This window comes from Nesoenas mayeri (assembly GCF_963082525.1).
Source record: "Nesoenas mayeri genome assembly, chromosome: 1".
Lineage (NCBI taxonomy): Eukaryota > Metazoa > Chordata > Aves > Columbiformes > Columbidae > Nesoenas > Nesoenas mayeri.
The window spans coordinates 8,128,208-8,153,672 of NC_137541.1; the positions used below are offsets into that span (position 1 = coordinate 8,128,208).

At 45.2% G+C, this 25,465-nt stretch overlaps 1 protein-coding gene across 3 annotated transcripts in view; it reads right to left on the reverse strand.

The window, feature by feature from the left end:
* Positions 1-25,465, reverse strand: part of FRMD4A (FERM domain containing 4A) — a gene marked incomplete at both ends in the record, with an annotated part of 384,638 nt that overhangs the window by 64,010 nt on the left and 295,163 nt on the right. For all 3 annotated transcript variants that reach the window (XM_080354261.1, XM_080354260.1, XM_080354259.1), the window contains 3 exons: positions 5,957-5,979; positions 8,173-8,229; positions 13,636-13,720. In XM_080354261.1, the coding sequence (XP_080210387.1) occupies positions 5,957-5,979; positions 8,173-8,229; positions 13,636-13,720 (165 nt within the window). The remainder of the gene's footprint in view (positions 1-5,956; positions 5,980-8,172; positions 8,230-13,635; positions 13,721-25,465) is intronic.

Below are 25,465 nucleotides of genomic sequence, written 5' to 3' on the forward strand. Positions count from 1 at the left end.
TGTCAAACAGGGCAAGATTAGTGGTGACTAAACTATCTTTGAGAGTCTGGGAAAAAGCCTGAACCGGTAATGTCTCCCATAAAAGAAAGAGCTAATGCCAGTCAGCTCTTTCTTTTCTGTCAGTGAGGAGCAAACCTTGCTTGAACTGTGACAAGAAGTCTTTTTAAGAATCAGAGAAAAAGACATTCTTAATGATGTTGTTGGGTGGGATCAGCATTTCTGCTCAATACCTAGAAAACACCATAAAGATAGTGCCTCGCATCTTCAAAGCACCAAAGGTACTTCAGGTAAGCACTTCCAGGAAAAAAAAGGGATTTCATTCCATGGTCCATATATTCACTAAGTCTTCTGACAAGACTAATCTCAAGATGAATTAATTTAGACTCCAAAACGGATGTCAAAGCAAGAAAAAGGAAAAAATACCATGGCTCAGGTTGCGTTTGAGCTGGTGGCCTTGAGGTCACTTTCCTCTTGGTTCCTTTTAAAACATCAAACCCCTTAATTTTTAAAGTGTTTCCAGCAGGATCACAAGTAGTTCTATACTTACTGCCCTTCCTGTTCTTTCTAGTGAAATATCTCAGTGTGTTTATTTTATTACTGTATTTAGAAAGTGTTTTGTTTAATTCGGACACTTGTGCTGCATTTATTTTATATTCAAAAGTGTCCAACCTGCAGGACTGGTATATAAGGAAGGGTGCTTTTGATACAGATTTATTAATATACAGGGGAAAGTCTCCAAATATACTTTTTTGTGTCCTCCAGACATCTTCATTCCTGCACTATGGAGGAAATTATAATATTTAAAAGGCTGAATAACAATTTGAAAACTGAACTGGAAAAGCCATTTGCATGGGGTCCTGAAAGCTGGTTAGATATCCAGAAATAAGGCTGACTCACTGGAGGATGGACCTAGAAAACAGGAACTCCTGAATTCTGGTTTTAGTTCTGGTACTGCCCATTTAGTGAGTTTTGACCAAATAAATTAGCCTCCACATCTCAGCATTTCTGTCAACACGTGGGGATAAAAGGCCTACCTAGCTACTTCATCAACTTTTTGTGAAAAACAAGTTTTTGCAAACTGGCGGCAATAATTTTGAGCCAGATTACATATGCAGTCATCTCAGGAAATCCATACATTTTCCAGCATGTGTAATAACAATGATCACTAACAAAACAAAACTACAGGTTAAAGTTATCAACCCTTCTCAGCATGGTAATTAATTCTTTTGAATGCCAGAGGAAACAGAGTCTGAGATTCTTGGATTAAATGGTACTGTTTGAAACACAGTGTTTAGGTTCTTCTCCATAAGGTTGCAAGAATGCAGCCTGGGCTTTGTAGCCCCTTCAAAAATTCTAATTGGTTAAATGTCACCCGGTTCCACAGAAAGAAAAGTAAGCCTGAAACTATGTTAGATTACCATCTGCCCAAACATTGAAATTATTGTGAAATTCTGCTTAACAGTAAACCGGCCGTTTGCTTTCTTCCCTTGTTATTCTTTCATATGTTGCTGGGAGATACTTGGAGTTCACTCGAAATGTCTCATATTGCTTAATGGGAAGAAATCTAGCAATAGGACTCTGTCTGAGGAACTAGCTGCAATCATTCAAGATTTTGTTTTACTTAAGGTTTTTTCTTTCCCCTCCCCAAACTGAGGGACAAATGATCAGTATATGTAATTCCCAGCTGCTTTGAGACAGATACTGTTTAAGGTTGAAGAGCTGGATTCTGAACATTTAAAACCAAAGCTGGTGTGAGTTCCCAAAGATTTTAGTCGATGTCAGACTGGACTCTAACTCTGGTAGGATTAATTTAGGGGGAAAATCTTGACTATTTTAACAATATGCTATGATCCCTCACAAATCAGGCATGGCACCCTGGTTCCTTCCTCTATGTAAACCTAAGGAAAGTCACACCTGTAGGATTTGTGTTCATCTAAGGAACTGAAATTTGTCCTGCCCATGCTCTGCCAACCAAGTGTGACTCACAAGATTAGCTTGAGCTTATAACCTTTACATCTGTTTGCAGGATGCTTAGGAGCTTTATGCATGTGATTCTGTGCCTTTGAAGTGAAAATTTTTGCAGCTAATACCAAAAAGCACAGAACCAATTGTAAGTGTCCTGTTCAACCTGAGAATCAGCTGAACAGGGATACCTCATTGTCCTAAATTCAGTGGTATGTCCCAGCCTACATGTAAAACTTTTTCAGTCTTGTCAGCTGAAGCATTTGGGGAGTCTTTTAAATAATGTGAAAATCATTATTTAACACAGAGAACTAGGAACTTCTTAAGGAGAATAACTTTTTTATCTTAAAACCTTGCTGAGCTCAAGTTCCGCCTAAATCTGTGTCAAGGAAGAGATGTGCCCTTTGTGCAACTCTGCTTGCAAAACACTGAGGTGGACCAGGACACTTACAGCAAACACTGAGAAATATTTTTCTTAATTACACAGATCTAAACGGGTTCAAGAGCTCCAGCTTTCTGATGGGTTTGTTTTTGAAATGGATCACAAATTAGAAATGGAAAAGGCTTTAGTCAAATTGTTAGTAATAGATGTCCAACTGATCTGTCAGGGCTACTGTGGCATCTTAGTTCAAGACAGATAAGGGTGACTCAGAGTATGCGCTCTCCAGGCTTACCAAACACGGGGCGGTCACTGCGATGTCTGAGTCAGGCAGCATTCCAAGGTGACAAGAATCAGAGATAAGAATCATAGAATCATTTGGGTTGGAAAAGACCCTCAAGATCATCAAGTCCAACCAAAACCTAACTAGCACTAAACCATGTCCCTAAGAACCTTGTCTATGTGCCTCTTAAACACCTCCAGGCATGGTGACTCCACCACTTCCCTGGGCAGCCTGTTCCACTGCTTCACAACCCTTTCTGTGAAGAATTTTTAACTAATATCCAAACTAAACCTCCCCGGTGCAACTTGAGGCCATTTCCTCTCATCCTATCACTTGTTACTTGGGAGAAGAGACCAACACCCTCCATGCTACAACCTCCTTTCAGGTAGTTGTAGACAGTGTTAAGAGTGATGCATGATGATGCCATACTAAAGGATGCAAAGCAAGTGTTTGAAGGGGCACATAAGCCCCTTTCGGGGAAAGGAGAGAAGAGTCCTATGAGCACACTTACTATTCTAAGCCATGGAATGATTTCCTCAAAAGCAGCAGTGGAATCTGCTGTCATTGCAGATGTATCAGTTCAGAGGTAGAAAACTGACTACTTGACCTTGTAAGATCAGGTCTGGTTTTTGAGCTCCCATGAGGCTGAAAAAGCAGACCTGCAACTTCATTCAGGAGTCCTGAACCAGTACCCTGTGATCCACCACCTGGGTGCAACAGGGTTTGGAGCTAATCGCACTCAGGTCACCATGGGCAGGTGCCAACCCGCAGCTGGAATTGCGACAATTTGGCATTGGCTGTCCCAGCACCTGAGGCGATCAGCAGTGACTCACAGGAAGGTTCCCATGGGGAACAGCAGTTCTCCCATTGCCACAAATGAGCTACAAACTCATTTTTCTGGATCAGGGCCAAAGAGAGACTTGCAGTCTCACAGGCTGTAAATCTGGTGGTGGCAGTAGACAGAATAGGTGTGGGAAATCTGCAGCCTGCGTTCCAAGCATGAAACACTTTAGAACTAACTTATTTCTTCAAAAACAAAGCAGGAGTTCAAGAGTTCAGCTATCGTGCAATGTACGCTGCCACGCACAACATATTATCTTTAAATCTCAGCAGCGACACATTCACAACTGCAGAACTTCTCTGTTTCAAAGAGTAGCCACTTCTATTTCACACAGCATTTCAACATCGACTGACTTCAAACACAAAGCTAACTTCAGCCATAAGAGAAATCAGAACATTTGTCTCCATCTGCAGTTCCTCTGGCTGGCCCCAGGCTTGATTTGCCTCCCAGATTTTCCACTGCTGATATGGATGACCACAAATCTCAGCAGGCAAAAGCTTGACCACAATGACCACATGTTGACTTCAGTAGCACCTGGATTTCACCCAGCACATCAACCCTTGTCAGTGCACATTAGAGGGGAGCTGCTGGACAGACATCCCTGGAGATGCTAAGTCTTCTCCTAGACCAGTCAGGGTAGGATTCTTCTGCCTTCCTCCAGGAATAGGCTTTAAACTCCATTAATAAGGCAGATTGCTATGCCACCAAAGCCCATTTATAAATTAAGATCCCTAGCAGTGTCAGCAAGTTGTTACCACAACACCACTTCTCTGCCTGACTCAGATATAAGAATTTCCCTTCTGCTTCACATCATGGTGACCTACAGGTGGGAAGGAGTAAGAGCTGTTTTAATGAGGATGGTGATGATTGCCACATTGATGTGGAGGAAGCATTTAACACCAGGTGATGAGGGATTTTCTCTGCTCTCAGAGAAGATTCCTCATATCTCTGTGTTTCTCTCAGAGAAACACACTGTGATAAACACAACCATTCCTTTTACAAGGGACATCAAACAGCTTGTAGCAGCTGGATGCCTTCTACTGTCTGTTTCTACTTCTGGTCTGGAAACAGATATGTGAAGATAAAATGCTTTCAGTCCTATTACCCCAAGCCATCTGATACCTTTCTGTTCTGTGTTTCATAGTCTGAATGTGCATTTCTGGGTGTGTTTTCATAACGAGAAACTTTAAATATTGTGCTTCATAGCAAAACCACTGGATGGTATGGTTTATCACAGGTTCGAATGGCAAAACTCTGCTTGGTCCAGCTCTTCTGGGCTGAGCACTTGGCAGCGCATGGAAAACCAGACTGAAAAGAGCCACATGCACTCCAGTACCCTCTAAATAAACACTGCTGATAGCTGAGTTATTCCAAATCGGGTGGAACTGACAAATGAAGCAAGACTGGGCTTGTGTTTCTGTGGTCAAATGCATGTTAGGATTTTGCAAGTTGATTAAGGCTTTGAGAAATGATAAGGCAGAATTTAAAGTTCCTTTTAGCAAGTGTTACCTTATGTCATATCAGATTCCACAATGGACAGGCAATATTTGCAATGCATTGTCCCTTTTCACTGGTTTGTCTCAATTTTAGCTGGCTAGAAGCCCCAGTCCACCAGAAGGCAGAACCCGCCTGTTATTCACAGGCTCCTATGGGTGCACAGGATATCATTACAGTCTTCTCTCAGTGTATCTCAATGCTGACAAAATTAAGACACCCCTTCAGCTCATCTCACAATTCAGCCTCATTGCCCATTCACACTTTTTCTTCTCTGAAAGTAAATTCAACAGATACTGTGGTCCTCCAGGTGAAATCACATTCAGGTCAACAAAAGTAGCGTATGGAATATGTGAATTGTTTAGCATAGACGGTTCTCCTGAGCTTCAGATGAAGAACTTTCATGTTCCTCACATGAGACTTCAAACAACCATCTGACCTCTGGTTGCTGCTAATGTGTAACTGATAGATGCTGTCAACTTAAATGAAAATTCTTGGGCATTTCATTAACAGACACTTGAAACACCAGGCACAGTCACCTCTCTGGATTCCTTACAGCAACGCTGAAGATTTGGCTTAAGGGATAGGAGAAGTTCATCAATTACCTAAATTGTGATTTTGAGAACTCTGTCCAAATTCGAGCTGAAATACCAATTAGTGATGGAATTTTAATGTTCCCTCTGGCTCGGCCTGTGATATAACAGTGATTGTAGAGTCATTTCCTTAGTAATTTCCTTCCGAAAACTAGTCAATTTCCTGAACTTCATGGGCATATAAAGAGATTTGTCAACAACAAAGTCACAAACAATGCTGTGTGCAAAGCATGCTCTGGTCAATGTCTGTGTTTTGTGAAGAAATGATTTCAGCAAGCACAATGTCTACGTTAGAAATGCATTCTGCTGCTACACAGCTACAACTGAGTCACATTGCTCGCACAGTGATTTTAATAAATTAATTCTCACAGCACACAATGACAACAACTTTTAAGATCACCTACCTTGAAAAATCACCCTTTGCCTCCTGTAAAATGAGGGAGAAAAATTAAAAATAGATCATTAGAAATAGTATAAAAAAGACTGTTCAAGGTTTTCCATTTGCAAAATTCATTTAGCAGCAATTTCCTGTTGTAATTGATTCCTCATGTATTTTTTGGAACCAGTATCTAATGTCAAGTGCCATGATCCATGCAGTAAGATGATAGGCATATTACAAATCAAAAGGTTTGCCTAATACAGGGCTAGATGATTCCTCATTCTGTTAATGGACACCTACGAAGCTGTAGTAAATAAGTAAATTTTGGGGTCAATGTGGATGCTACATTATTACAAGATCTCTGAAATCTCAGTGACTTTGCAGCCTCAGAGATTGCAACTTCCCTGACTCTTTTTACAAGTATTCTCATTATTTTCTAGTAACTAGACTTTCCAAAAGCTAGTTCACTGTCAGCTTTCAGGGGCATGCAAGACATAAGTTTCTCTAAGTCCTTGCTGGATGTTTGGGGGAGTATTTAGCTTATATTTACTTATATATCTAGAGATATTTCTATTTATTACCATCACAGCTGGATAAAGGGCTGGGTAATGTTACACTCCAGCAGTTAGGTTAGTACGTGAGCCTAATTGCATATCTGGCGAACCCTCAAAATCTAGTGAGTCCCCTCAATAGATGTAACACACATTTTTAATTTTCCATAGGCAATACACATTTCATATGATGCACACTACAGCACCTCATTTGTTGTAAGCTATGCAGAAAGCACAGTGCAGGAATGCAATGTGTGCAGTGAAGGAGTTTCCACTGCCAAGAGGACTGAGCTTTGCCTCCAGATCTTTTGTTTTTACATCCTTCCATTCACTTGCAAAAGCTGTCAGCCTATGTCCAGTGGTGCTTCAGTTCTGAGGCTGGGGTAAAGTTCAGAGCTTTCATGGTACTTCAGTTTCTTCTGGTAACACAACAATTTGAAATAAGGCTGCAGAGGAAATCATTTAGAGTTCTGACAGTCCTGTACTATAATATTATATCCTCCTGTTTCCCTCTGAGTGAACTGAAGGGCAGACAAGCTCTCCTCTGGTTCATAGGAAGGAGACCTTGAACATATCATGGTCATAGTTCAACAAAGGGCAAAACCCAAAGGATATGCCCTGGCCCACGCAGGGGGAGCATACTGAATTTAAAAAAAACATTTCGTAGGATAGATTCTCCATACTTCAGTTCTTTGACCTACACGCTGCAGTGAGAAGTAGAACAAATTGCTGTATGATTCCTCTTGTTTTGCTTGGATCCTGCCACACACATGGGTTGTAGTAATTTCTGGTTGCAGACAGCAGAGGTGTGGCTTGTTTTGACTGTTTTCATTATGTTACACATCAAACTACTACAGGAATACACGTAACATCCTATGTTTGTGATGAGGAACAATCACAGCAACAAAGGTTACAGTGGCAGATCTGGATCTGGCTGCACGATTACTAGGCACTGTAGTTATTCATTAGGATGAGCAGACAATAGATTCATAACCCTATTGCTGCTCCTCACAATAAGCCTGTTGTTTGATGTGTATTCCCCCAATAGCCAATATGCAATTTCTATAATGTGCTTTTAATTGAGTCCCCCATCCTGGCTCTCTCGCTCCATTTTTGTTAAATAAAATGATTTTAATGAAGATTCAAATCCCTAAGCATTAATGGCTTCTTTAACATGGGAAGTGCTATAGAAGTGCAAAGCATTGTTATTTATTAGTGCAGTCTAATAAGATGGCTTGTCTGCTCACATGGCTCCTCCATAGTTGCATGGCTGATGGGAAACAAAATTAAAACTACACTGTACAAAAGGGGAACAAGGATCATCTGACAATGATCTCTGATCTGTTCCCACAGTCATGCTCCTAAAAAAGAGATCTTTCACAAAAAACACCTCTGCTACCCTGGATATATTCCTCTTTGGGAACCAATGCGTTTGCGTCAGTGCAAACATAATATGCATTTATGTGTGTAAAACGCCGGAGAGTGGAATCTGCTCCATGCACGGAGAGGTCTGGCTTGAGAGCCTTCTGTATCTATTTTGCATTTGTATAAATACAAAAACTGTGTAAAGACATCTTTTTTCTTGCAGTTGGGGAACCCCTGCTCTTCCATACAGCCATTCTGGATTTGGCAAATCAAAAGATATAATGCAACATAAGGAAGCACAGAGTGTGAGAGGGCAGGCACTTACCTGCAAGATGTACGCAGCCAGTTCAAACACCACTTCACTGTCAACCTCAATGAGTTCCTAGAAAGGTGAAGAAAGCAAGAAAGAAAAAGAGACTTGAGTCAGATATCCTGTAAGAAGGACGTGCATCTCCTCCTGGCTGCTGCATGGTGAAGTGTGTGGTGCAGTTTTTTCCCCCTGGCAAGGCTTCAAAGCATTCCCTGTGCTCTTGGAGACCAAAGTGAGGGAGAACCTGCCCACTCAGATGTGGAGAAAGCCAAATATTCAGTGTAATGGCTTGGTAAGTGAAGCATAACTGGATGTGGCATGAAGGGATTTCTGGGGAGGAGGAAGGAGAAGACATGTGGAAGGGGAAGGATCAGGGTGATTTTTATTTTCTTGTGTGACTTAGTCTGGAAAATAAGTTTTTGCTCCCCCAAAAGTCACCTGCGCTTCAAGGGAACACAGCCTTGTCCTTGCCTCACAGAAGCAAGGAAATGAGACAATTTGTCTTCACTGACGTTGTGTCAAACCCTCTGCAGAACTCCTCTGGCCCTTGCCCAGGGTAAACTCACAGGAAAAAGAGCCATATTCCCTCTTACAGGACAGGACCTCTGGTTTTGGCTCCTTCATCCCCATGAGCACTGTGGCTGGGGGTGCTTTAAGAATGAGCTGTGACATCAAATCTTTTGGAAGATCTTCACTGCTCTGTTCTATAGGATCCAGCCCCCAATGAATGCAATCCTGGAGGGTCAGGTGAAATTGTGAGCGTTTTGCTTGGACATCATGGTCACATGAAGGACACGGATGGTCCCATCAGATCCTCTCAGAGTCTTTCTGCTGTGCCTGAGATGGTGGTCACAGGACCAAAATGTCCAGGCACTGCTCCATCTGAACGTGCAGGATGCAGACCTGAAATCACAGGTGCCTGGGATGGGAGGCAGGAGCATTAATCTGGTGGCCAAGTGTGCTGTCCCCAAGTCTCCAGTCCCTGCCAGTGTTAGCTTTTGGGAAGAGAATGGATTTTTACTTTGATACGGTTTAGGCCTCAATTCTGCAACTGGATCTCTTATGTTGTCTTCTTTGTACACGGCCACGTACACCGGGTGACCGTTCAGATGACTCCTGTGGTGGCTTTTCTGTTGTATTTATTTAAGCTGCTGTTTTTAATATTTTACTTTATCTGGCAAGAAACGAGGGATCTAAATATAGATGGCTGCTGTGATCCATGCTCCAGCCAAGTCATGGCCACACCTCATTTACAAGCCACAATTGCTGCGTTGGCTTGTCTCTGGCAAAATCAAAAACAAAGGGAACAAAACAGAGGATGAGATCCAGGTGTCCTTGGCTTTCACCAGTGCCAGCTTTTTAAAATAAGCGCTTCCTTCACCTACTTCATAACAACTCCTCAGGGAGTAAAGACCAGCTATGCTAGGGGCAATAAACACACCTTCCCCAGTTCAGCTGAACTGCCTGATTAATGCAGGCACCTGCACTAATGATGTGCATGTGCCAAGGGAAGCGGCTGGTGCGAGATGTGGATTCAGCTGCAGGCAGGGCCGGGCTGGAGCAGTCAGGCATATCCCATAGCAAGGGGTATGCAGAGTAGAACCAGATCTCTCTCTCTCCTTGAAGCACCAGGCACCACACAAACAAACCAGCCCCTGTGACCAGATGTCGATGTTATGGCAAGTCGATGCTAGCACGTAAAGCGGCCAGAGTGCCTTGTCTGGCCCTAAGGATGTGTGGCACAGTAAAGCTCATAATTAAATGCTGTTCCTCCCGCCCCCGGTCCCAGACAGGGTTACCTCAGCCACTTGGGAACAGGTGCTCATCCCTGAACAGTGTCCAAGCAGTGCCTGGGACAGGGCCTACACCTGTGCCAGAACATGCTAGTAATTAACCAGCCTGACTGATTGAGGGGTGGTGCCTGATCCCCTGTCTCATTTGGTGGCTTGGCCTTTCTGGGCAACAGTTTTTTGCTGCTCCTGTGCGAGGGTTGGAGTGTCTGGGTCCATGAATGTCTCATTATACAACAGGGTGGGCAAGGAGGAGCAGAGGGCACAGCCAGAGGAGTGCAGGGCCAGCTGACAACCTCTGGGGACCAGCAGCCCCAAAGTAATCAGGCCTCAGTTTCCATCTTTCCCAACTTGAGCAGCCTTCTGCATGGGGACATCAGAGGGTGTGTGTCTGGATAATCAACAGGGGAAGGTCTGAGGTGCTACCATACCATTATGAACTACACTTATACCATACACAGTATGGTCTTTCCAGGCTACAGGGGAGCCTTTCATAGAATGTCCTGAGTTGGAAAGGACCCACAAAGATCATTGAGTCCAGCTCCTGTCCCTGCAAAGGACAACCCCACAGTTCACACCTTGTGTTTGAGAGTGTTGTCCAGTCTCTTCTCGAACAGTCAGGATTGGGGCCGTGACACCTCCCTGGGGAGCCTGTTCCAGTGTCCAGCACCCTCTGGGTGAAGAACCTTTTCCTAATGTCCAACCTGAACCTCCCCTGGCACATCTTCCAGCCTCAGGTTCTGTCGTTGATCGATAAGGAGTTCAGCACCTACCCCAGGGAGCCTGGGTTGAAGACATCCATGAGAAGTCCAACCAATACATTTTTGGAGGACTTCAGGGTTTGAGAGCTTGCAACACCCTCTGCTAGCTGCAGGGACAGCAAGCCCTGGTGTTGCTTAGACACTGAATCCTCCTTTCCACATCCAGGGTAATCCTCCAGGCATGCTGACCGGATGCTCGCCCTGCATCTTAGCAGAGACTTTGCACCCAACTTTCAAATCCACTTCCTTTTTTAATAGCACAGCGTGGCTTACTGTGGCTGGAAGTCAAATAGGGAAGGGCCTGCATGGGAGACTGGAACCCAGCAGGGCTGTTTTTGGATAAAGACGACAGTCAGCCTGAATGTGCAAAGTAATGGTTTCAGGAGAGGTCAGACTAAAATAGACCAACCTAGATCTGTAGGCATTTTTTTCCCCCCTCTTCTTATTAAGCTTTCTCCAAAAAAAGAACAACAGTGTAAGCTTTTCCTGGCAATACTCCAAAAAGGAACTTTTCCCCGGGAACAAAACTGTGATGCTCACTGAGCTTGTTGCTGGAGAGGGCTGACTAAGCACATCTAACCGCAGCCTTGCCAAAGAGCAAAGCTCTTGCCCAGCTCAGCAGCCCTGCCTCTTCCCTGGGCACTGGAAAAAAGACATTTTTTTCTGGCTTCTACCCTGCATTTTAGGAGATGCAAAGTTAGTCCCTACATTTTAGGACATGCAGATGTCAAGAAGAAAGGCTCCAGGTTCAGCGTAAAGCAGTTGGTTTAGCAGGTCACAAACCTGCTGTGGGCTGTGGGCTGGCGGTATTTGTTATACCATCATTCCCTGGCTGCAGCTGTCTTCTGCTACAACCGGAGGTGAGTCATTGGGAATGGCCTCTGCCAGCACAGGGGGGCTAGGAGGGATCCTCCCAGGAAATCCCAGCTGTTGAAAAACCTCTCCCAGACCCACACATGGAGCTGCCCATCCCTGGCTGAGTCCACATGCAGCCACCTCAGGTCCTGGATAATTTTCTGGATCCTGACCTTTCTGGGGGTGCTGGTTGACAGCAAGTTGACCATGAGCCAACAGTGTGCCTGGCAGCCAAGAGGGCAACTGTGTCCTGGGTGCATCCAGCACAGCATTGCTAGCCGGGCGAGGGAGGTGTTTGTCCCGCTCTGCTCTGCATTGGTGCGGCCTCACCTGGAGCACTGCGTGCAGTTCTGAGTGCCACAGCTTAAAAAAGATATAAAGCTACTGGAGAGTGTCCAGAATATGGCTACAAAGTTGGTGAAGGGTTTGGAGAAGAAGCCGTATGAGGAGTGGCTAAAGTCACTCGGTTTGTTCAGCCTGGAGGAGACTGAGGGAAAACCTCATGGCGGCTACAGCTTCATCAGAAGGGGAAGAGAAGGGGCAGGTGCTGAGCTCTTCTCTCTGGTGACCGATGACAGAACCCGAGGGAATGGCAGGAAGATGTGCCAGGGGAGGTTTAGGTTGGACATTAGGAAAAAGTTCTTCACCCAGAGGGTGCTGGACACTGGAACAGGCTCGCCAGGGAGGTGTCACGGCCCCAAGCCTGACAGTGTTCAAGAAGAGACTGGACAACACCCTCAGACACATGGTGTGAACTGTGGGGTTGTCCTGTGCAGGGACAGGAGTTGGACTCGATAATTCTTGTGGGTCCCTTCCAACTCAGGACATTCTATGGTTCTTTCACCAGTTTGGTCGGCTTGTGGCATGGGAGGGATCAGATGCACAGCTCTGCCCTGGGCGCTCAGGCGGGGAATGGAGGCCGTGCCAGGACGCCCTTATCTCTGGCACACAGAGCGCCTTGCAAGGGGCAGCAGGCTGGTGTTCTCAATAGCCTACCAGGCAGGGCTATTTCTGGCACAAAAACATTTCTTTGTGGTGGCTTGTACAAGGTGGTTGTCAGTACACAGGCACAGACAACCTTGTTTGCCCTCCCCCTGGCCCACAGACTCTCAGTTGCACTGTCACAAGCATGTAGTCAAATGTATCCTTAACGCACTTACACAGAATCACAGAATGTCAGGGATTGGAAGGGACCTCAAAAGCTCATCCAGTGCAATTCCCCCATGGAGCAGAACACCCAGATGAGGTTACACAGGAAGGTGTCCAGGCGGGTTTGAATGTCTGCAGAGAAGGAGACCCCACAACCCCCCTGGGCAGCCTGTTCCAGTGTCTGTCACCCTCACTGAGAAGAAGTTTCTTCTCATATTTAAGTGGAACCTTTTGTGTTCCAGTTTGAACCCATTGCCCCTTGTCCTACCGTTGGCTGTCACCGAGAAGAGCCTGGCTCCATCCTCATGACACTTAGCACAAACTCTCACAGTCACACACCCCTCACATACTCAGCCCTCCATGCCAACCCCGAATCTGGTTCAGCCTCACGCACCCACACTTTCCTTGCACACACAGACACACTTTCCTTGCACACTCAGACACGCACATCTCACAGACACACGTACAATTTCACAGACACACGCACTTTCTCTCACAAATCCACCTCCCCTCCCCCGCCTCGGCCACAAGATGGCGCCCGCGCCGCAGCCCGCGCGGTCACCGCCGCCCTCTGCGGGCGGGAACCGCTCACGACACCCGCTCAGCCCAGAGCGCGCCCCAACGGCGGTTTTTTAAAACAAAACCAGACGTTTCCTTCTAAATACACACCAGTTAATCATTCTAGCAGCTGCAGATTCCCTCCTACCAACCACAAGAGTTACTTCCAGGGGTGTTTTACCACAGAACCTCTGTCTGAGGAAGCTGGCCAGGCTGGTTAGAGACAGAGGAGTGAGGGAGGGTGTGAGGAAGAGGAGGTCATATCTCAAAGTCGGGGTGTGACCAATGTATATTTTGAGTCAGGAGATGCAGACCCAGCTGTCTCAGCCCACCCCAGTGCCACCCAGAGCTCGCCGAATCCTCACCTTGTAGATGCAGGACTTGGCGTTCAAGAAAAATAGCTCAATGGTGGCGTTGTCCTTTAGATAGGAGATGCTTTCGATGTAGAACCTGAAAGGGAAAGCAAGAGAGGTGAGATACAAGGGGGAACCAGGGCAAAACATGAAAGCGCACTCATTAAGTGAAAAATGTGGTCAACTGAGTCATGATGACTACACTAAAAATAAAGTTTCTTTGCTTATGACAGACTGGGGTAATGAAAGAAACTCGTGCATGCTCCAGGACGTGAACAGTCACCTCCACCACAGCCATATCAGAGGAACTGGATCATCAAGTGGATTATTTTTTTTCTAAAAAATTCCTTTGTATTGTTTTTAAATCCTTTATTCTGTTTGTTTGTGAACTCCCCTTCTTTCTCCGTCACATTTTGGCGTTTTTCCTTCACTCCTTTACCTAACCTGCCCATTTCTGTGCTGTTGATCTGCTTCTTGTAAAATGTTCACTGACAGAAATCCATGTCTGGATTACTTCCCTGTCCACTTCAGCTCTGCATAAGGCAAATTTTGTAAAGGATTCTTTATGTATTTAGGCAACTAGCACATAGAAGCAGCCAGCAATAGTTAAGGATCTTGCAGAATTTACCAGTACCATGACTAGTGATGCTGGGAATAACTGGGGATGCCAATATGCCAATAATCTAGTTTTTTTTTTGTGCTGAGATGACTTCTCAGAACTCAGTAGAAAGCCGACCAGCCCAAACCCTCAGTGTCAGAAAAACCCTCTCTCTTGCATTGGCTGATTACCCCAAATATTTGCAATTATGTTGTCAGCCCATGATATCTATGAATCAATTCCATATTCTGAGCTTTGAGGGTTTGATCCTTTGGCACTGAACTCCATGAGAGTGTTGCCGCTGGCTTGAATGGACTCCAGCCCTTAATTCTGCATTGTGACCTCTTGAGAATAAAAGCTCAGGATACTGTCAAAGTTAATGACTGATCGTTATATATATATAAGTATGTTATGTGTTCCTCATAGGTTCACTGTGTTCCTGTGCAGGTTCTATGAATGATTAAGGTGAATTTTGCATTTACTTTGTGTTTTAAGTAAGGAAAAAAAAATTACATCTGTCTGCCTGTGCTGTTTTATAGTAATCTTTAAGCTGCAGTACAGTGGCAGCAATGTTCCTTACATAAATTCCAGTACTATCGTGCCTTGTCAGAGGCAATTAGAATAGGGAAAGTGCCAGGGAGATGCTGTCTGCATCAGGAACTTAAAAAAATATGAGATACCATAGAAATCTGGGTTGAGATGCAGAGTCCAGTTACAGAAAACCTTATTCCCTGACCCTGCTGACACCCCTGGGGCTTTACACAAGCATCAGAGGGATTGTCCATGTTGAGCTGTTTGCAGAACTGAGGGTCTTAAATGTGACTTTCTTAGGGGTAAAGGTCAGAGCTTTGCAGTGCTCCTAAGTGTCTTCTGAAGACCCTTCAAAGCAGTTTATTTCTTGACAGATACAACCAACTACTTGCTCACTAGAGTGAGAGAAACATTTTGAGCTCTCCTTGTTCTTCTGCTGAAGTTCTGCTGCTGTTATCCCTCCTTCTACCACTTCAGAAAAGTTGCGATATAAGAAATAAAAATAAAACCCAAATTAAAAAATATTTTGAATGTCGGGATCATGAAGCACAAAACCTTAACTTTTTTTTTCCCTTCTGGCTTCCATTGGGTTTCACCTCCTGTTCTTGAAATTGCCTCTCTCTCTTTTTTTTTGCAAATAAAAATATACTTGGCTTCAGAGATGCAAAAGAAGGTGCTGCATTAAAAAAGGAACCTTCTTACTAGATACGCTCTCTGAGTGCAGCTGGCTTTCCATCTGCTAAATTCATGGATAAAAATTATAATTTTACACATTCTATGATTCTTGAACAACCTCCTCTGCATATCACCACTACCAGTGCTATCCGACTTGTGGCAGTGAGATCTTTATTTCCAGGGTCAGAAGAGTGCAGGAACATTTATTCCATTTTTGAATCTCAGAGAAGATCAGAAAAAATGCCTTTTTTGTTTGTTTGTTTCATCAGTGTTCAAACGAGACCACCCTCACCATCACTAGAGGGCAATATTGCATTTCTTAAGTCTGCAAGGATATTTTCCCAAGGCTTTCTACATAGGTACACAGACCATTTTCTATACAAAACTGAGTCTCTCTGAGCACAGAGCCTGCACAAGAGACTTCATCTGCACAAAGAAGACCCAATTCTCATGATCTCCAGAGTGGAGACTGTGCTGGGGAGCTACTGGTTCTCACACAGGCACACGAACAAATGAAAAGCGTGTGCACCGGGAAATTGGTGCTACTTAAAACAATTTACAGAGAGAACCCTGATGGGATTTGCTGTGTGGCAGGCTCAGAAAACCCCAACTGGAGCAGAGTCCCCTGAATTCACAGCCGGAGCTGCAACGACGGAAAGAGGAGGGAAAGAGACATTTTTTGCACTGATGGTGAATCTCTGTCAGATCTCCTCTCATTGCCACCTTTTCCAAATACGGTGAAGGAAAAGACACTTTACAACGACCAAAGTCAGTGACTAAGGAGGCAGGAAGAAGCATCCAGCTGCTAAGGCAGTGAACCGAGCAAAATAATCTGGGCTAAATTCCTGCCTCGGACACAGGTTTCCTTCGTGACCTTCAGGAAAACGTTTAGCTGCTTGGGGCTGTTGTGTTTAGAAAATACCCCTCCCTTCTCAGACCCTCTTTGTCTGCTTTGCCTGTTAAGCTTATAAGCCCTTTCTTACGGCGTGATTCAAAATCCTCAGTTTTAAGGGGCGACTCTCAGGTTTCTGCTGAGGACTCCCCTGAGAGCAGCATTCCTCCATGCGCTGCGAAGCTGATATATCCAAGAAATAATGGATGGGCTGGACGGAGAAACAGGCAGCACCGTGTGTCTGACACCTCGGCTCAGCTACCGACGTCTCTTGCAGTACAGCCAACAAACAGCTTTGCCTCAAGCAGCTCCTACAAGGGGTTCCTTGATAGCCAGACACCACTGCTGTGAGAAATTAGGTGCTTGCAAGAAGGGGGAACAGCCCCACAGGACTTTTTAAGTGTAAAAAACCAGAAATAATTCTTGAAAAAGTTTAAAAGATCAGCCAATGCTAATCTATTTCTGCCTTCCCCATCCCTCCCCACCCCCAGTAGCTTATGATTCATCAAGTACATTTTCTAAGCATTAATTAAATAGACCAGTGAATATTACGCTGTGTAATGAACACAAAGTGCCTATCTTGACTGCTCCCTCTCGGCGGCAGGAAGATAATAATGAATACTGCAGAAGATTGCTTGGAAGACTTCAGAGGCTGCTGCTTCTGAAATGTTTAAGGCTTCTTAGCTGCAAGGACATGCCTCTTACTGATCAGATTGTTCTATATTAAGCGTTGGTTAACTGACAACTTGCTCTGAGACAGCTTAAGGCCCCTCACATCGTGATGAATGGCAGTTCCCATCGTAACCAGCCAAGCACAGACGTTTATACAGCGACGCCTGTGAGAAACACCTGTGGAAACTCCTGATCCTTGGGTGATGGGAAACTGTCACTAAAGTAATTCCTCCTTTCCATTACACACATGCCCACCTCCAACTTGCAGCAGGAAGAAATGCCTCGCTGAGCATTGGACTCACCAGTTTGATTACTGGTTCTTCAGAAGGTGAAGATTCCCTGGCTGCTGCTGCCGGGCTTGTATGCGAACCCAGTGAGGTACGTGTGGATGGGAACATTTAGCAGTGTTGGGAAGATGCTTGGTCACCAGTGCTTCATCCTTGCAGTGGGTATAGGAGGGCTCAGGACTATTGGGGAAATGGCCTCCAAAAGCACCTAAGTTGTTGGTGGGCTTGTGTGGCCAGTGAGAGCTGAAAAGAGCAGCGCTCCCCATTGCCACACACCAAAAGAAACTATATATATATATATATATAAATGGCCATCTGTCACCTAACAGGGACCAAGCTCTGAGCATTCAGGTTCCTGACTCTGTAAATGTACTGTCCTAGCATTTGAGATCACAAGCTTGTGCATTTATTTCCAAGTAGAATCTGTCAAATGGTGAATGTATTTCACTGTAGTCCTCAACACAATGATATTTCAAAGCATGATGACAGCAAATGGATTTTATATCTAACAAAGCTGATGAAAGGTCTGGAGCACAAGTCTGATGAGGAGCAGCTGAGAGACCTGGGTTTGTTCAGCCTGGAGAACAGGAGCTGAGGGGAGACCTCCTCACTCTCTACAACTGCCTGAAAGGAGGTTATAGCAGGGAGGGTATTGGTCTCTTCTCCCAAGTAGCAAGTGATGGGATGAGACGAAATGGCCTCAAGTTGCACCAGAGGAGGTTTAGATTGGATATAAGGAAATATTTGTTCCTGGGAAGGGTTGTCAGGCATTGGAACAGGCTGCCCAGGGAAGTGGTTGAGTCACCATGCCTGGAGGTGCTTAAAAGACACGCAGATGAAGTTCTTAGGGACATGGTTTAGTGCCAGAGTTAGGTTATGGCTGAACTCGATGATATTGAGGGTCTTTTCCAACCAAAATGATTCTAATGATTCTAATATGATTGTATGATCTGTCTGGGGCAGTACTATCATCCTTGTTCTTGAGATGTTTTACTCTGGTGGGAACCAGCTGGTCCAAACGGCTTTTATCCAACAACAAACACATTTTTTCAACAAAAAGAAACACTCTGATACTCCCATTCTGGTGCTATGGTGTTTTCTTCCAAGAAAATTCAAAGATGACATTGAAAGGACTTTAGAAGACCTCAGAAAGATTTCAACACTTAGTTTCATTGAGGAAGAGCATCTTTTTGAGTAGTACCCCTACCAGAAAAAACTGTCACTGAAATGGGAGCCCTGACTAGGACAAAGGGTCCCTCTGCCATCTGGAGAGCCCAGACCAGGCAAGGACACAGGAAAGTGCTCTTTTGTTACTATCCTATTAAGCCTCACTCCTCAGATGTGCTGCTGCTCTAGGATGTAGGCAGGGGGGTGGCTAGAGAGGCACAGGACATAGCTGGGTGAGAGACATACCAGTACATGTGGCTCTGGGAAAAACTGCACAATAACAAACCCAAACGACTCTTCTCTCCACTGGCAAAAACATTATTTTTCCCATTAAGAAGGAAAATAAAGCGTAAAACCAGATTTCATGGGAGAAGTCAGAATGAAGCAAAAGGATTTTGGCTTTGATGTGCGGTCACCTTCCCCTGTGCTTCCTCCTGCCCAGGGTGGGAAATGCACTCAGACCTGAGAGAAAGGACTGAGGTGGGCAGAGGAGTGTCCCATGTCCTTCTCAGCTGGCTGACTCCATGCTGGTTGGGACACAGGACAGAGGTGTCAGCAGAGCTCGGTGGCTCTCTCAATGCACTGCCTTGTATTTCATTATTACAAAGCAGTGGATAGAGGAGACCCCTTTTCTGCTTCATCCACCCTGGGGTCTGGCTCATTATCCTTCACCCTGTCATTTAAAACCTCAGAGGATAATTTGAAAAATATGAGGCCATTTGCTAACCAGGAAAAGAAAAATCACATGCATCAGTATAATGGATTTAAATGCAGATGTCATTATGTCCAGTGTCTTGTGCTAAATGTGTATTCTGAACAGCTCAGGCCGCAGTGCTCCTTTCATGTTCCAGCCCTGTTTGCCAACAGTCATGGGCGCTGGCTTTTATGTGGGGACACTTAAAGCTGACAATGGTCATGCTAAGTAGTTGGCCTGTTAAGTAATTAGCCAGGAATGAAAATCAGAGGCACTTAAAAGGTTCCATTTACCCCTCTTCTGCATTCATTTTGATTGTGACCCCATGTCCCCTGTTCTTGTGCCACACTCAGGCCCCCCTTGCCCAGCGCCAGGGGTGGGTATTTGGGGGACAGGACACAGCAAGAGAGACCTATGTCGACTTCTACCTCATTGCAAGGAAACCACAAAACAGAAGGTGAATGTGATTCCAGGAATACAGGGAATTGCAGCAAATAAAACAATAAAAAAGCTGTGGATATCATTAATCCTGAGCCTGTTCCCTTGCTTGTTCCTGCCAGCTGTACTGTACTATGGAGCTGTTTGCACCTTTACCCATTACCCATCCATTTCTCTCAGTCTTTGCAGGAGGTTGGCTCATTTAACTCTTGGAAAACCAGGCATTTGGGGGATCTTTGCTCATTCCTATGCCCCATCTTCTCCAAGTACAGTGCAGTTTTGTACAAAAACGCTGTTGCGGCTCCTCTTGGCTTGGAGTGATGGGGTTTTCTGTCCCAAGTAGGATGTGGGAACAGTGACAGATCACAGCAGCATTCTGCCTTCCTCCCCTCCTCTCCCTCAGTCACCAGGGGCATTTCCCCACACTCTCCTGAGCACCAATCAAGCTCTTTCCTGCCCTTTGATCCTTACCACAAGTGATAATTTGGCTGTTAGAGGTAACTTGCTGGTACTCTGTCAGTATTTGGTGGGTAGCAGCAATATCCTAATCTTGTATTTATACAAATCCCTGCATGCCGATGATTTGTAGCTCCTTGCAACTACTCTTTGAATGCCATCCTGGGTGGCAAACCAATCTTTTCTCCAAGTCATTTTCCTGAAAAAAATACTTTCAGTGCTGTTAGTTGAGTTGAGGTTGCTGCAAAATTCTCTCTTTTTCTTAGCACGCTCCCATTTAGTGGGTAAGACAAGGGGTGGTGGTTTTAAACTAAAGTAGGGGAGATTCAGGCTGGACATGAGGAAGAAATGTTTTACTTTTTCCCATCTTTTACTATGAGGGTGGTAAGATACTGGAACAGGTTGCCCAGAGAAGTGGTAGATACCCCATCCCTGGAGACAGAATCACAGAATAAGGGTGCCAGAGCCCTGGACCAGGCTGCCCAGGGAGGTTGTGGAGTCTCCTTCTCTGGAGACATTCAAACCTACCTGGACACATTCCTGTGTGATCTGCTCTGGTGAACCTGCTTTAGCAGGTGGGTTGGACTGGATGATTTCCAGAGGTCCCTTCCAACCCCAACCAGTCTGTGATTCTGTGATTTGGGGACCATCTTTTTTGTCTGAGGATCTTGAACCATTTTAGGAGTAGAAATCCCTCCAGCAGTGGCACACAAAGGTAGGATTTGGATGTGAAAGCTGGTATGGGGTTTACTTACTCACTGGCTCTACCCTTTTGTCCAATGCTGCGATGATGGGACCCCTGATAACAGACTTCTCTTCTTGCTTCACTGATGACAGCAAATCACACCCACTGGTGTAAAGTGTAAAATCACAAATTCCAATGAAATTGGAAACAATGTCTGCATGACTTTGACCCAGTCAGAGCGTCTGTGTGTAGGCATCGACATCGCTATTGCTGCTTGATCCAAATTAGGTACAAATCCTACGCTGACAGCATCCATCATTTCTGCATAGTACCTATCATGCTGTCTAAATGCTTCCCAAAATTAGACAAGACAATGCTGCCAGCATCAACACATTCAAAATGTGCCTTAAATCAACAAATTTTTAGAATGTTGCTTTTTCTTCCCCCTCAGGTGGCTGAACGGAAAGGAAAAACAACTTATCTCCTTCTCTAAACACAGCTCACTTATACAAATATATTCCCAGTTAAGCAGCAAACAGAAATGATGTTATGGGACTCAAGAGCCAGACTGCCATTAAGACGTGTGTGTAATGGATGGCTTAGCTCAGAGCTGTGCGCTAAGTAGCAGAGCCCCATTAGTTCCCTTCCTCAAGCAAAGGTCAGTTTTCACACGAGTAAATCTTCCAACCGGACAGAAGTTTCTCATATCTCTAAAGAGACTCTGAGGAGCAAAGCCTCCCCGCAGGCAATTTATTACACCTTCCCCCGGGTGAACGGAGCAGGGGGCCACACTGAGAAGGCTGCAATAAATTGTCTGCAGGGAGCCTTGTCTGCCAGCACAAACAAGGTCTGAGTCACTGTATTTATACGCTGTGGCTGGGTGGGAGGAGGGGGTTTGCAGGGCTGCTGGCTTTTGAGATCTTTCCTCTTAGCGTATGCACAGCTGATGCAAACCAACCAGCAAAACACAGGCTGTACAAAGAGATGTGGGTTATAGCATGGTTTTGCTGGACTTCATAGACAAAGCAGCTCACAAAACTGCCTGAAATCAAGCTTAGTTGGGCTGGGTTGGTTATGTGGGTTTGATATTCTGATTTTTGCTATGGTTTTTACAGTACCCCAGCAGTGCATGGGGCTGTAGAGATATAATATGAGGAGGAGACATCTCTTTGTCTCTCTTATATGTAACATAAACTGCCTGTGAGCTTGGTGTGGGAAGTTACCAGCTCGGTGTTGATGTGGAAATTGCGTGTGGAAGGAGCTGAGAGAAGAGACAACTAGTCATGAGGATGAGAACAGAGCACCCCAAAGTGTCAAAACATCTCAAGAAAGTTCCCTGAACAATCCTGGGAGGATCAAGCTCCATGGCAAAGTGAGGTTCAGCGCCACCCTCCTTGCAGCTCCCCCTGCAGAGGGGTCTGCAAGGGAAGAGCAGAGCAGCAGGGCAATTTGTGTATATATGTTTTCTCCCCAGCATCTTCTCCTGGGTGCTAGCAGGTGAGATGAAGCATATCCATGGGTGGGAGAAAACTCTGCCACTTCTTTCCCTCTCCCCTGGCTGCAAAAATCATGTATTTGATAATCTCCTCAGACCTTTCCCCCCTGTTCCCATAAAACCCTGTCTTGCAGCACGGGGCAGAGAGAGGGTTGCTCCTTCTCTCTCCTTGGAGGAGAGAGACAGGAGCTGGCGATTTCTCATTCCTTGCGTGGAGCAGTGCGGTGAAGTGCCACATACACCTCTCTGGTGTGGAAAACTGTGGATGGAGGTATATCCCATTACGAGTGAGACAAATAAATTGCTCTCGTTAATTTACTGTGGTTCTGTTCTGCTCTTCCTGCTGCAGAGAGCTGCTGTCATCACCAGCTCCTAATCTAATTTCTTGGAGAGATGCAAAGCTGAGTGGAAATGAATGGCTCACACAGCCATGGTGTGCTGGGATCACCACGTGAGTGAGTCGGGCAAGTTGGGAGCAGGATGACATGAATCTGCACCCTGTGCATGTCTTCTGGCCAATGTGGGAGGCAGCAATAGGTTGTAAGATCCAGCTAGCCCTATGAACAACCCCTATTACCAACCACTGTCTCTCTTTCTTCCAGGGTTGGCTGTTCCAAACCGTCTCCCGCTTCTCTTATTGTTAACATTAATCCTTTTCTAATGGAACACATGTTTAAAGACTGGATATAAAGGACAGCTGAAAACCTAAAATAGCATAAGGCCTCATTAGCAGCTGAAATCTGGTCCGATTCCGCTCAGGCAGTCAAGCAAAACCTTGTAGATGAGGAATGCCTCCTCAACCTTGGCTGTGCCGACCCCATTTGAAATAATAATCTGAATCTATGGGCTGCCCTTGATGCACACAAGGGGATTCATCAGGTGAAAAGAAGTAGCTGCAACGTAGATGTCTACCTCTGAGTAGGGGTTTCAGGTCAGAGGAGAGGCGTAAGTATATTAAACTGCAACTTATTGAATTCCAAAGCAGTCATCTAAAATAAGTCGGATGAATTGATCCTGAAAAATGCCTATTTCTTTCCAGTGGTTACACAGGGAGGCTGCACTAATTAGCCCTGACATTGAACCATCTGCCAGGTAAACATCTCAGATTTGGTGTGGTGAATCCCACCTCAGACATCTGCCCCACCAGCCTTCAGACATGGGCCACTGCTGGTGCACATACAGCTACATTCCTTCAGGGTGAAGAAAGCGATGGCACGCGTGAGCTTTGCACTCTGCATTTCGGTGCTGGTCTCTGATTTAAGGCCACTTTGTTCTGTGGTTACTGTGGTAACCTCTCAAAACATCTGACCTCAATATTGAGAGTCCTGAACCCCCACGGCTCCTGTACTGACTTCAGCCTAGCCAGTGCGTATGAACACATGCCAGACGCTGCTGGACACAGGCATTCCTTTGTGGGAATATTGCCGGGCCATAGATACAAACTCTGCCCCACAGTGTATTTGAGTATTGAGGATTTGTGGGTTTTTTTTTCCTGAAAGACAATAATTTCCACATGAGAAATGTTCTGATTTAGCGTGACGACTTCTGCAGTGAGCTGACACTCTTTAGCTGGTGGAGCTATCCTGAGAACACACATATTCATTCGTGGGAAAAGATCCACCAGTGAGGTGAATGTTATTTGCTGAGTTTGTTCATATAAATTAACAGCGTGACAAACAACTGGAAGGTAAAGAGATCAGACCCATGCTGGTGGTTCCCTAGCTAAGCATTGCTAATCCCACAAGGCCGTTGTTTGGGAGTGAGAATTCGCTGGAAAGACTGGCCAGCTTTACTTTCCATGAACGAACAGCACATCTATGCTCTGGTCTGTTCTCATCTCAAAGATTTACACAAAAGGAGTCGCTTTACCTTCCTTCCCCTGCCTGGGTGAGTCAAAGCGAAAACCTTCCTTCCCTGCCAAAACTATAACAACCTTTACTGGAAGCTCTGCCAGCTCTGTTTTCCTCTGACCTCCTTGCTGCTCCTGGGTTCTCCACACTTTGTTCACGTTCCTGCCCTTTGCCATACAGCTCATGTTGTGAGGTACAGCTTCACCGTTCTAGTCTAAAAACACTTCTGCAAAATCAGCTAATTAATTCCTCTTTCCTTCATCCCCATCCTTCACTTCACCTAGACTTTAGCTGGCTTGGTTTGTCTGGCTCCTCAGTTTGTTGGCCTCCCCACTTTAAGATGGACAAGGAATTACTGGAGGCAGTCCAGCAGAGAGCTACAAAGATGATAAGGGGTCTGGAGCATCTTTATTATGGGAAGAGACTGGGGCTGTTCAGCTGGAGAAGAGAAGCTGAGAGGGGATCTCATCAATGTTCATAAATATCTCAAGGGTGGGTGTCAAGAGGATTGGAACAGACTCTTTTCAGTGATGCTCAACAATAGGATGAGGGACAACAGGCAAATGCTGAAGCACAGAAGGTTCCATCTGAACATGAGAAGAAACTTCTTTACTTTGAGGTGCCAGAGCCCTGGACCAGGCTGCCCAGAGAGGTTGTGGAGTCTCCTTCTCTGGAGACATCCACACCCACCTGGACACATTGCTGTGTGATCTGCTCTGGTGAACCTGCTTTAGCAGATAGGTGGGACTGGATGATCTCCAGAGGTCCTTCCAACCCCAACCATCTTGTGATTCTGTGATCTGCACTGTAAACCCTCTGAGGCAGGGAATAAGTTTCACCAACAACCATGGCACTCTCCCTTGCTTTCACGTATGGCTTTGAAGCTATTTAAATGGATATTAGCAGAGTCTCATAAAAATAATATTGCACAAGGATAGTCATGGAGCGGCTCACAGCTGCCTGAGCAGTTCTGACTGCTTCCTAGGTTCCTAGTGATGAGCTTCCAGAGAAGCTCTAGATGACAGCCTGAACACAGAGAGGCTTCAGTTTGCTGTGCAAGTGTACAAGGGCAGAAGCAATTTCTTCTGAACTAATGCCTAAGAACATCCTTCTTTGACACAGTGTTGTGAAATTTTTCATCTTTGGTTATGAAAGAGAGTAAAGAGACTGGACATCAAAGTTCAACAATGTCAAACGTCAAGGAAATGTGTGTCAAAAGACAAAGCTACAACAGTGCTGCAGAGATTTAAACAAGGGAGGAGAATTTCACACTGCAGAACTTGTGAAAGCTTCTATTTTCAGCACGGTTCTTCCAAGAAGCCTTTGCTTAAAAAGGCATGCTTCCCTTTAAATGTACTTTCAAAGCAGTCTACAAATTATGGCATCTTTGGTGGGCATGCTG